We start from the raw sequence: 12,284 nt of genomic DNA, 5'->3' as shown, positions 1-12,284 counted from the left end.
CAAAAAAAAATTCTACTATATGTTGTCTACAAGAAATGAACTTTAAATATAAAGACTCAGGATAAAACTTAAGGGGTGATGTGGGGACAAGGGATATATGGAGCTGTCTGTACCTTTGTCTCAGTTTTGCTGTGAACCTAAAACTGCTCTAAAAAATAGTCTATTTAATTTTTTTAATTTAAAGTTAAGGGATGGAAATAGAAACACCATGAAATGCTAATCAAAACAACAGTAACTATGTTAATTTCAGACAAAGCAGTCTTCAGAACATGGAAGATTATCATGGATAAAGAGGCGCATAACATAGTAATAAAGGGTTCAGTTCTCCAAGAGAACCTGTAACTATCCTAAAAATGTAGCACCTAACAATAAACCATCAAAACGCATGAAGCAAAAACTGGCAGAGATAAAAGTAGAAGTGAACAAATCCACAATTTCAGTTGGTTTCAACACCTCTCTCAGTAATCCATAGATTGAGCAGGCACCGTCAACCAGCTTGACCCAATTGATATTTATAGAACAATCCATCCAACAACAGTAAAGTACACATGGTTCTGAAGTTTAAATGAAACATTCATCAAGGTAGACCACATTCTGGGCCATAAAACAAAGCTCAAAAATTTTAAAGACTCTAAAAACATATAGAGTATTTACATTGACCGTAACAGAAAAAACTAGAAGTCTATAACAGAAAAGTCCCAAATGTTTGGAAATTAAGCTATACACTACCAAAAAATGTATAAGTAAAATAAGTCTCAAGGAAAGTTAAAAATATATTGAACTAAATGAAAATGAATATACAACTTATCAAAATTTGTGGTAAACAACGAAAGCAGTGGTTGGAGGGGGATGTATGGCAATAAATACACACACACACACGCACAATCTGTGTGCAGACAACTACAAAACACTGATTAAAAAAATGAAAGAACATAAATAATTGGAAAGACATTCCATGCTCATAGGTTAGAAGACCCAATATTTTTAAGATGTGAATTCTCAGTATGATCTATAGATTCAGTGCGATCCCACTCAAAGAATCCCAGCAGACTTTTTTATAGATATTGACAAACTGATTCAAAAATGTATGTGGAGGGGGCTTCCCTGGTAGCGCAGTGGTTAAGAATCTGCCTGCCAATGCAGGGGACACAGGTTCGAGCCCTTGTCCGGGAAGATCCCACACACTGTGGAGCAACTAAGCCCGTGCTCACAACTACTGAGCCCGTGCACCTAGAACCTGTGCTCCGCAACAAAAGAAGCCACCGCAATGAGAAGCCCATGCACTGCAATGAAGAGTAGCCCCCCTCGCCGCAACTAGAGAAAAGCCAGCATGCAGTAACGAAGACCCAACGCAGCCAAAAATAAATAAAAATTTAAAATAAATAAATAAATAAATAACGTATGTGGAAAGACAAAGGTATCAGAATAGCCAATACACTTCTGGAAAAAAATTAAGTCAAGGGGCTTAAATTAACCTTAGTACAGTTAACACAAACAACACGGGGTTAGGGTGCCAACTTTTTGAGCAGTCAAAAATCTGAGTGTAATTTACAGTCAGCCCTCTGTATATACGTAGTTCCTTCATATATGTGGTTTTACATCCACAGATCAATTTAACTGCAAATCAGGTAGTACTATAGTATTTACTATTGAAAAAAGTCTGCTTATAAGTAGACCCAAACAGTTCAAACCTGTGTTGTTCAAGGATCAACTACAATCAAGGCAGTGTGGTGTTGTCAAAAGGGTAGATACATAGAACAGTGGAACAAAATTGAGAGCCCAGAAATAGACCCACACAGATATGGTAAACAGATTTTTGACAAAAGTGCAAAGTCAATTCAATAAAGAAAGGACTTTTTTTCAACAGGTGGTGTTAGAACAGTTGGACATCCCTATGCAAAAGAGCAAAACAAAACAAAATGTTCACACCTGCCTCATACTTTGTGTAAAAAATAGCTCAAAGTTGATCATAAGCCTAACTGTAAAATGCAAAACTATAAAACTGTATGAGAAAATGTTACCTTGGATTAAGCAAAGAGTTCTTAGATGCAATTTCAAAAGCTTAATCCATAAAGGAAAAAATGGTAAATTGGACTCTATCAAAATTCAAAACATTTTCTCTGTGAAAGACACTGTTAAAAGAATGAAAAGAAAAGCCACACAGACGTGGAGAAAATATTTGCAAACCACATGCTTGAGAAAAGGTTTGTATGCAGATTTTAGAAAAACCTCTTAAAACTGAACAGTAAGAAAACAAATAACCCAATTTTTAAAAGGGTAGAAAGATCTGAACAGGCACTTCACCAGAGGACAAAAGTATGGCAAATAAGCATATGAAAACATGCTCAACATGATTTCATTAGGTAAATGCAAATTAAAGCCACAATGAGATGCTACTATACACCTATTAGAATGACTAAAATCCAAAAAAACCTGGCAGTACTTAATGCTGACAAGAATGCAGAGCAATAGGAACTTGTATTCATTGCTGGTAATAATACAAGAATAGTATAGCCACTCTGGAAGAAAATTTGGTAGTTTCTTATAAAGTTAAACATGGACTTGTCAACAGTTGCCCTCCTAGGTGTTTACCCAACTGATTTGTAAACTTATGTCCACAGCAAAAACCCACACATGAAAAACCACCTTATTCATAATTGTCAAAAGTGGGAAGCTATCAAAATATCCTTCAATAGGTTAATTAACAAACTATAGTACATCCATACAATGGAATACTATTCAGCAATCAGAAGGCATGACATGACATTCTGTTGAAGGCAAAACTATAGGGACAGTAAACAAATCAGTGGTTGCTAGGGGTCTGGAGAGTGTGGTTACCCATAAGTATAGGGGAAGTGCTAGAATGAGTCATGTGGTACTGGATTATAGTTGAAGACATCAGTATAAACTCATGTTTAGCCTAATATAGATACAGATGTATAGATGCAGAAATAATTACAGTTGACCCTTGAACGATGCAGGCGTTATGGGTGCCAACCCTCTGTGCAGTCAAAAATCCGCATATAACTTGTAGATTGCCCTCTGTATACACAGCTCTGAGTCCAAGCTCACTCTGCTCGCTGCACAACAGGCCAATAAATCAGGAGATGAGGTGTTGAGGCAAGGAACAGTGACTTATTTGGAAAGCCAGGCATCTGAGAAGATGGTGCACTAATGTCCTAGAGTATCATCTTATTGGGGTCTGGATGCCAGTTTATTTTATAGAACAGAGAGGGGGAGGAGATGAGGAAGTAAACTAAAAAGGCCACAAGTCTTGCAAAACATCTCCTGGTTTGACCAGCCTCGGGGAGGGGATGTGTTAATTTCTTCTTTCTTCCAGCCATTCACTGGTGGGCAGGGTCAGGATGTTTCCCTGTGAGCTGAACAAAGGCACTTTAGTTTAACATTCAGGCAGAGGGGCAGGGTTCCCCAAGGTAGACCATTATGTATGCCAGTAGCTATAGACAACATCCTTTTAGTGATTAGAGTAACAAAAAACAACAGAGAGCAAAGGTTAAAATAAAAGAAACAGATCCAGCATGGAGTCTGATTTTGCTCTTCCCTGCTACAGTTGCTCTGTATCCACATTTCCACATTCTCGGATTCAACCAACCACAGACTGTGTAGTACCATAGCATGTACTATTGAAAAAAAGTCTGTGTGTAAGTGGACCTGTGCAGTTCAAACCCATGTTGTTAAAGGGTCGACTGTATAGATATGTTTTTACACATAGATTAGTATATTTCCTAGCTCTAGCCACTGAGAGGTCCTGGAAACAATGACACCACAGTGGAAATGAGAACACCCAGATCTTGGTTTCTAATACCATGCTCCAAGAAAAGGAACCAAGGGCTCCTTAGAAAAATGGACTATTCTAGAGCTGGGTCAGAGAAAATACAAGATGAGCCTGGAGAATCTTGAAGTCCCAGAAAGTAGGGAAGTGCTCAAAAAAATGATGAGGCAATGTTAAAGGGACACAGGAGCTAACTAAAAGAGCTTCTAATGGCCAAAGCTGAAAGAATTTGAGCAAGAAAATAAATAATATAATATTAGATTATAACCAAAAGTATAAAATAAATGAATCCATGCTGATATATGAATAAATAGGGAGAGTACATATAAATGTCCCATACAAAAGAATTCCAAATAATTTATGTAGATATTCCTCCTCCCCCAACTATGGAGGTGGATCTTAAGTCCCCAGTCCTAGAATGCAGGCTGCACTTAGTGATTTGCTGCCAAAGAATAGAATATGGAAGGAGGGTGGGGTAACTTAAGTAGAGAAATGTAGCAAACACTACCTTTGATAGCATGTACCAGTGATATGATATGGTGAGAAGGGCACCTCACTCCTGTGGCTATCTTCGCGAAAACTTATAACCCCACTTTAACCATGATAAAAGCATCAGATAAACCCAAATTGTGGGACATTCTAACAAAATGCCTGACCAGTACCTCTCGAAACTGTCAAGGTCATCAAAAACAAGGAAAGTCACAGCCCAGAGGAGCCTAAGGAGACATGACTAAATGTAATGTGGGTCTTGGATGGGATCCTGGGACAGAAAAAAGGCATTAGGGGAAAACTAATAAGATTCAAATAAATTATGGGATTTAATTAATAAATAATGTATCAATATTCATTCATCAGTTGTGACAAATTTACCATACTAATATATGGTATTAGTAATAAGGGAAACTGGGCAATGGCTATATGGGAACTCTTGTATTTGCAACTTTTCTGTAAACTTAAAATCATTCTAAAATTTAAAACAAATTTATTAACAGAGAGGTAGTGGAAACCTCAAGCCATAAGTTTCACTATCAAAGGGAAAATGAGGTGGAGTGGTAGTGGAGGGGGAATATTGTTTTAAGATGGAAGACATTGCAACATGTTCGCTGATGAGAATGATCCAGTAGGAGGGAAAATTTGATGATGCAAAAGAGGGGGATAGAAAAATTTCAGAAGTGTAGTACCTGGGTAGGAAAGAGAGAGGATCTGATTCATAAATGAGAGTGTTGGCCTTGATTAAGTGCACAGATATTTCAACCATAGTAACAAGAAGGAAGGCCGAATATATGGGCACAGATGCATGTAAGTGGGTGGATGTGGAGCATGGGTTTGTGGAGATTGTCTTCTAATGGCTTCCGTATTCCCTTTGAAGGAGTAAGCAAGGTAATCAGTTGAAAGTGGGAAGGGAGAGGTGGTGTTGGCAGTTTGAGGAGAGAAGAGACTATGTATAATACTGTTCTTGGAGACTGAGTAAGTGATTTTACTAAGAAATTATGCAAGGACTGTTTGGCAGCATTGAGTACTCATTTGATATTTCGGTGATGATTTTAAAATGAAAGTAACCAATACAGTTTAATTTTTTTTTCTCTAACAATGTTTAGCTGCTTGGCTGCAGGCACAGAGGAGGTGTGGACCTGAGTGTATCCGGGTCAGAGCTTTGTCAGGGAAGCATGGCAGAGGGAGATAGGGGGGCAAGGGAGTTAAGGGTGTTTGCAAGGAATTCATTAAAATGATGGATCATGGAAGGTGGGCCCTGTAAGGAGGGAATCGAAGACATTAAAGGAGGCAAGATGATGGATAACAAAAAGGAGCTTGTGGTCAATGGATTGGAGCTTTTTGTGTAGTTGAAGGATTATTACAGTGAAGAGTGCCTGAATAATTGAGCTGGAAAAGGAACAACAGGTAGTCAGAGTATAGGGTGTTTGAAATGAAAATTATGAAGGTATTACAATTAATAATGATTAAGCTGCCAAGAATGATGACGGGGTGACAGTAAAAGACAGTAAACTGATCTTCATTTATTTAAAAATAAAGTGACTCAGGAGATACATGATTAGAGTAATTAAGAAGTTCAGAGTTACATAGGATAGCATGAGCTTCAAAGCAGCAATGAGGCAACTATCCTACCAGGATTACTATAGCCTTGCCTTGATACCTTGATGATCTAGAAACTAGAGCAGTTTTTCCAAAGTTCAATCTGATTTTAGTACTCTGATTTTAAAAATTGCTTTATAGAGGCCCGCTGTTAGAGATGATGATTGGCTGAAGGTGGCAGGAGAAAAAAGTGGAAATGGAGAGGTCAGGTGGATTTCAGAGTGATATAGGAGGCGGAAGTAACAAACCTTGGTGATTGATTAAATGTAGGTTACAAGAGAAATGAGTTGAGTCCTAAGTTTCTCTTCTGTATTGACATTTTGGCAAGACCTAATTAATAAACATTTGTTCAGTGTCAACTTTATACAGAACCAAAGATGGAAGACATAGTCCCTACCTTAATGTAAACATAAAACATAAAATGAGTAAATAAATATAAGAAGCATAAATAGCTTATGCCATATGCAAATGCAAATTAAATTGATACATACCAACTACTTAACTTCAAAGGAAATGTAGGGTTAGTCAAGGAAGCTTCCTTGAATTAAATTAATTTTTAGCTAGATTTTGAAAGAAAAGATGGTCATTTAATTAGAGGAGCCTATAATTTTAAGGAGAAAAATGGCAAGAGCAGAGGTAATAATGAATTCCAGCCATGGAAAGGACAGTAAGCATACCAACTTGACTAAAATAAAGGGGATTTTTTGGAGCTTTTTAAGATATGAGTCCATCCCCATAGTACAAATTATTCCACTACTGTACAGTATGTGCCTGGCAACTTCTCACCCATCTAATAGGGCAGGAGAAGATCATTCATAGTTTTGATGACAGGATCATTCTCATTTCTGAATGAGCAAGTACCAGGAGCCAGGCGTTGTGATAAATGCAAAGCATGCAGTGATGGAGAAGACACATTCCCTATCCTCAAGGCACCGTCTTATGGCAAAAACAAACACACAGTTATAAGACAGTGTGTTAAATGCTTTTAGACAGTATATGGAGTGCTATAAGAACAAAGAGGAGAGTTACCTAACCCAAACTAAAGAGTTATAAATGACTGCCTACAGGATTTGAGCAGAGTCATGAATATTTAAATATGAATTAGGCAAGGGAAAAAGAGTGAGAAGGTAAGGATGAATGTTCTGGTCAGAGGGAACTGCATGTGCAAGAGCTTGAAGGTTATAGTTTGTCAAAACCCTGGATTACCTCAGTGTAATGACCAATCTGAATGAGGGTTGGTGGTACTTAATCACTTTTGTCACTCTAAGGGAGTGGTTCTCAGTAGTTTTAGTTTATGAATCTCATAGAAGTTCTGTTGCAAGCTATGGATCCTCTCTATAGAAAAATACAGAACTACACACACACACACACACACACACACACACACACACACACACACACAGAGTTTTACATATCGTTCCATGGATCCTAGGTCAAGAACTCCAACTTCAGATCACCACCAAATAATAGCCCCATTCCACAGTATCAGCAGTTGCTATATCAGAGACTCAGTTAACTTAAGTGTCTGGATTTTCAAGCATTCAACACCAACTTTTGACTCATAACTAGAAGATGTTATAGGTACATGGAGGTGATGTCCCAGTGGTCCACTCTGCTTCTCTCCCAAGGCTGTTAGAAGGGAAAGGCATTTCCTCCCAGGTAATAAGCTACCTACTGGCAGCATGCCTTAGACAATAGGATTTCTTGTAATACTCTTCTCAGGCAGTTTGTATGGACTGCATGGGTCACTCTTTTCTGTTTCTATATGTATCTCAGGGTTTTTTGTTGAAAATCTGGACATTTTAGGTTATATCTTATAGAAACTGATTTCTGACCTCGCAGGGGGATTGTTGCTGTGTGTGCGTTTTGTTTATTGACTTCTCTGGAGTGATTCGTTTTTAACTGTGGCTTCTGTGTATCACAGGGGTCGGCATAACTCAGTGGTCCTCAACTGGGGGCTTTTGCCACCACAGGAGACACTTGGCAATGTCTGGGAACATTTTTAGTTGTCACAACTGGCGAGGAGGATGCTTCTAGCATCTAGTGGGTGGAGACTAGGGATGCTGTTAAGCATCCTACAATGCACAAGAAATTATCTAGCCCTAGATGTCCATAGTACCAAGGTTTGAGAAACCCTGGTATAGTTTAGTGGCCAGCTAACAATCGGTTAGAGGTTAAGCTAAAAACCTTAAGCCAGTAAGGCTTCCACCGTTTGCCAATGGATGTGTGTGTGGATTGGGGCACACAAAGTTTAGGCTGTTTATAAGTCTGCCCGGGCTTTCAGTTTCTGCCATTCTTCACACGTCTCCACTGTGCCTCACATTCCTCCAGGGACATGTAGATAACTAGGGCCCTTTCCAATCTCTCCTTATTGTGTGCACAGCCTTACCGAACACCGGGGATGTGAGGGGGCTTTCCAAGGCCCACTATAGCTGTCTCATTCCCTTGATCCCCTTGATAGATTTCTGGCTGTTCTGCGGATCTATTGCTTGTCCCAACCAGTGTGCCTTCCTTGATTGTATTCAACACCCAGGGGCGTGGAGTTTTTATGTGCTCTGCTCCAAATAAATTTAGTCCCCTTCAGCAGCAAAGCTGCTGGCTTTCTTGGCTTGCCTGCCCTGGTAGAACTATTGCTGATGGAGCTGGTAGGGGTGGGGTAGGGAGTGGAAGCACCCCAAGCTAAAACACACAGATTCCCACTGTTCTTACCCAAGGTTCAATAGTTTTTCTTGACTAAATGCTTCTTAATTTGTTGTAAGCCTTTGGTCAATTTCCAGGTCCTAAAATGGTTGTTATTGGTAATTTTGTCCAGTTTTATCATTGTTATTGGGGCAGAGGATTTTCCAAGCTCCTTACTCTGCCTTTCCTGAAGTCTCACCTTCAGAGATTCCCAAGACTACACTTTGAGAAACACTAGCATAGGACTTTGGGGTTGGACAACTTGAGTTCACATCCTAGGTTCACCACCTAATGATTGTATGATCTTACAAAGTTATTTAACATCTCTGAGCTTTAGTTTTCTGTCCTTAAAGTGAGAATGATAACATTGTACAAAGTCAATTTGAGGAGTACAGATACACTGCATTTTTAAACTGTTTATTAGGATCTCATTGTAGATACACCACAGTTTATTCAGCTATTCCTCAACTTCCCCCACTGACAGACATTTAGTCTTATTTTCTAATTATTTTGCTATTATAAACAAAACTATTATGAATATCCTTGTGCATACCTCTTCATATGTGACGGTTTCTATAAGGTAAGTACTGAGAGGTGAATTTCTGGGTCAAGCAATAAATATACATATTTTTTATTATTTTCATAGAAACTTCCAGATTGCCATTCAGTGTGTCTTCACCAATTTATACTCACATTACCAATGTTTGAGAGTATGCATTTCTCCACATCTTTTGAAAACACATGTTTTAATCAAACTTTAAAATTTTTGTCACTCTGATGGATAAAAAATGATATCTTAATACCCATTTCTCTGATTACTACTAAGGTTAGAAGAGTTCATGTGTTTACTGGTCAATTCTGGTGACTTTCCTATTGATATCCTTTGGTCATTTTTCTATTGAGTTTTTATCTTAATGATCACAAGGATTTATTCTATATCCTGGGTATTAACCCTTTTACGTTAAAAAGATTTTTCCTGTTACTTGTCTTTTAACTTTGTTTTTTGCATTGTTTGCAAAACAGAAGGTTTTTATTTTCATACACACAAATTATATTTTATGCTTTTTGTGTCATATTAGAAAGGCTTTTCCTACCTCAAATTTGTCAACATATAATAGTTTTATTTTTTATATTTTACTCTATCAGTAGTTTACTGTTGAGGCTGACGTGACTCTAGAATCAATTTTTCAAAATTCATTTTTCCAAAACTAGTTATTGAGTAATCTATCTTTTCACCACTATTACAAAATGCCACCTTTAACATATACCATATTTTCATGTACAGTTGAGTCTGTTTTGAGACTCTATTCTGTCCCCTTGATCTCTTAGTCCATTCTGCATGAATATCATACTTTTTAAATGACTATAGCTTTATAATACATTTTTATATATAGTAAGACTTCCCCTCCATGCCTTTCTTTTTCTTTCTCAAAATTGTTACTTTATTAATTCTGAGTATGATTCTTGGAATTAGCCTGTCCAGTACATGAAAATTTTCACTGGGATTTGGATTGGAAGTACATGGAGTTTTGTGTATTAATTTGTGGGAGAATTCCTATCTTTTCATTATTGAATCTGCCCATCTGTGAGCATATTTCTCCATTCAAGTTTCCTTCAAGTCTTTCAGGATAGTTTTATAGATTTCTCCATAGTAATCTTCCACATTTTCATTTTTTCCCAGACACTTTATAGTTTTTGTTCCTCTTATAAATTTGAACTCCTTTTTATTTACCTTGTCTAAATGAATAACCTGATGTATAAGAAAGTTTGATTTTTTGCTAACTTTTTATTTTGATACATCTTCAAACTAACAGAAAAGTTGCAAGAATGGTACAAGGACCTCCTTTATATCCTCTATCCATGTCTTCTTTTTATATACTTGAATGGCTTCATTCTCCAAATTTAGAACTCTGATCTGTTTTGAGTTTATCATGGACACCCAGTGACAATATGAGGTATGGACTCAATTTTATCTCTTTGCAAATGATTATCAGTTGTCCCAACACCGTTTATTTAAAAATTCATATTTTCCACAGTGATTACACCTGCCACTTTTTACATACCAAATTTCTATATGCATTCATGTATATTTTTGGACTTTTTATACTCTTCTGTTGTTTTATCTGCCTTTTCCTATACCAACATCACACTGTTTTAATCATAGAAGTTCTGTACTATGTTTTAATATCTAGTAGGGGCTAGTGTCCCCCTCATTGCTCGCAGCTTATTTCTTGGTAGAAGACTTTTTGAAGGAAGTTTTCTGGATCCTGATTTTTTAGTTTTCCTAAATATATAATGTAAAATAATATAATAATATAAAAGAGTGTGATCTTTTCCTTAGAACTGCAATATGCTAACACCGTGATGCGCTTCGATTATGTCTGGCTTCGAGACCACTGCCTCTCAGCATCTTGCTACAACTCTAAGACTCACCAGCGCAGCCTAGACACTGCCAGTGTGGATTTATGTATCCAGCCAAAGACCATTCGTCTGGATGAGACCACACTCTTTTTCACTTGTGAGTGGACAGGAGACTTGGTCTTCTTTGGGGTACTCTTTTAAAGGACAATTGTTTTACAAAAAATGGTTTGCCCCTTTCCAAAACAGGGTATTCTTTTAGTTACTCTTTGTTTTTCCTTTCTTTGGAAGCATTTATTTTTGAACCTTTTATTTTTCTTCTTAAATAAAATTGCTCTAATCTACAGATGACATCATTCTTAACCAGTAAATTGTTGGCAGTATTTATAATAATTATTATTTATTTTATTTTATTTTTTTTGCGGTACGCAGGCCTCTCACCGTTGTGGCCTCTCCCGCCGCGGAGCACAGGCTCCGGACGCGCAGGCTCAGCGGCCATGGCTCACGGGCCCAGCCGCTCCGCAGCATGTGGGATCTTCCCAGACCGGGGCACGAACCCACGTCCCCTGCATCGGCAGGCAGACTGTCAACCACTGTGTCACCAGGGAAGCCCTTTATAATTATTATTTTTAATGCCTTTTATTTTTCCCTTAAAAGGGCCAGATGGTCATGTGACTAGATATGATTTGGATTGGCTGGTGAAAAACAGCTATGAAGGGCAGAAACAAAAGGTCATCCAGCCTAGAATCTTATGGAATGCTGAAATCTACCAGCAAGCCCAAGTTCCATCTGTAGATTTCCAGAGCTTCTTAGAAACCAAGGAGGGACTGAAGAACTTTCTACAAAACTTTCTGCTGTATGGAATTGCTTTTGTAGAAAATGTCCCTCCTACTCAGGAACACACAGAGAAGTTGGCAGAAAGGATCAGCTTGATCAGGTAAGTCATTAGTTTCCTGAAATCTGCAGAAATTAATTTCCAGTGACAAGTATGGTCACCCTCATTTTTCCAGAATATTTTGTGGCCTGAATAACGGGATTCCCATTTATAGTGCTTTATCTGAAGCCCAAATTTCTAATCTCTAAAGACACTTACATGTTTAATATGGTGAAGACTTCAAAGTCATTGGTATTTTTTTCGAGCCCAGTGATGCTCAAAGTAGGAGTTAGTCATTGTACACTAGAAAGAGCACTAACTGAGTAAAGAGAACCAGATAGTAGTCTGAGTTCTACCATCAAGCAGTTGGGTAAACATAGACAACTGCATAACACACACACCCCTACCCTCAATCCTCACCCCCGCCGCCCCAGTAGCCTCTATTTTCCTATCTGATCAGTAACAGGATTGAATAAGATGGTGTCTAAA

The 12,284-nt window shown here is 38.0% G+C and overlaps 1 protein-coding gene across 4 annotated transcripts in view; it reads left to right on the top strand.

Moving 5' to 3' along the window:
* Window positions 1-12,284, top strand: part of TMLHE (trimethyllysine hydroxylase, epsilon) — a 68,274-nt gene that overhangs the window by 23,357 nt on the left and 32,633 nt on the right. For all 4 annotated transcript variants that reach the window (XM_027099661.1, XM_027099664.1, XM_027099662.1 and 1 more), the window contains exons 3-4: window positions 10,905-11,081; window positions 11,579-11,858. In XM_027099661.1, coding sequence (XP_026955462.1) covers window positions 10,905-11,081; window positions 11,579-11,858 — 457 coding nt within the window. The remainder of the gene's footprint in view (window positions 1-10,904; window positions 11,082-11,578; window positions 11,859-12,284) is intronic.

Source organism: Aethalodelphis obliquidens, unplaced genomic scaffold (assembly GCF_003676395.1).
Source record: "Aethalodelphis obliquidens isolate GAN/ISIS:26980383/991018 unplaced genomic scaffold, ASM367639v1 scaffold136, whole genome shotgun sequence".
Lineage (NCBI taxonomy): Eukaryota > Metazoa > Chordata > Mammalia > Artiodactyla > Delphinidae > Aethalodelphis > Aethalodelphis obliquidens.
The sequence above is the reverse complement of the archived record's forward strand: the minus strand, read 5'-3'. Positions and strand labels throughout refer to the sequence as shown.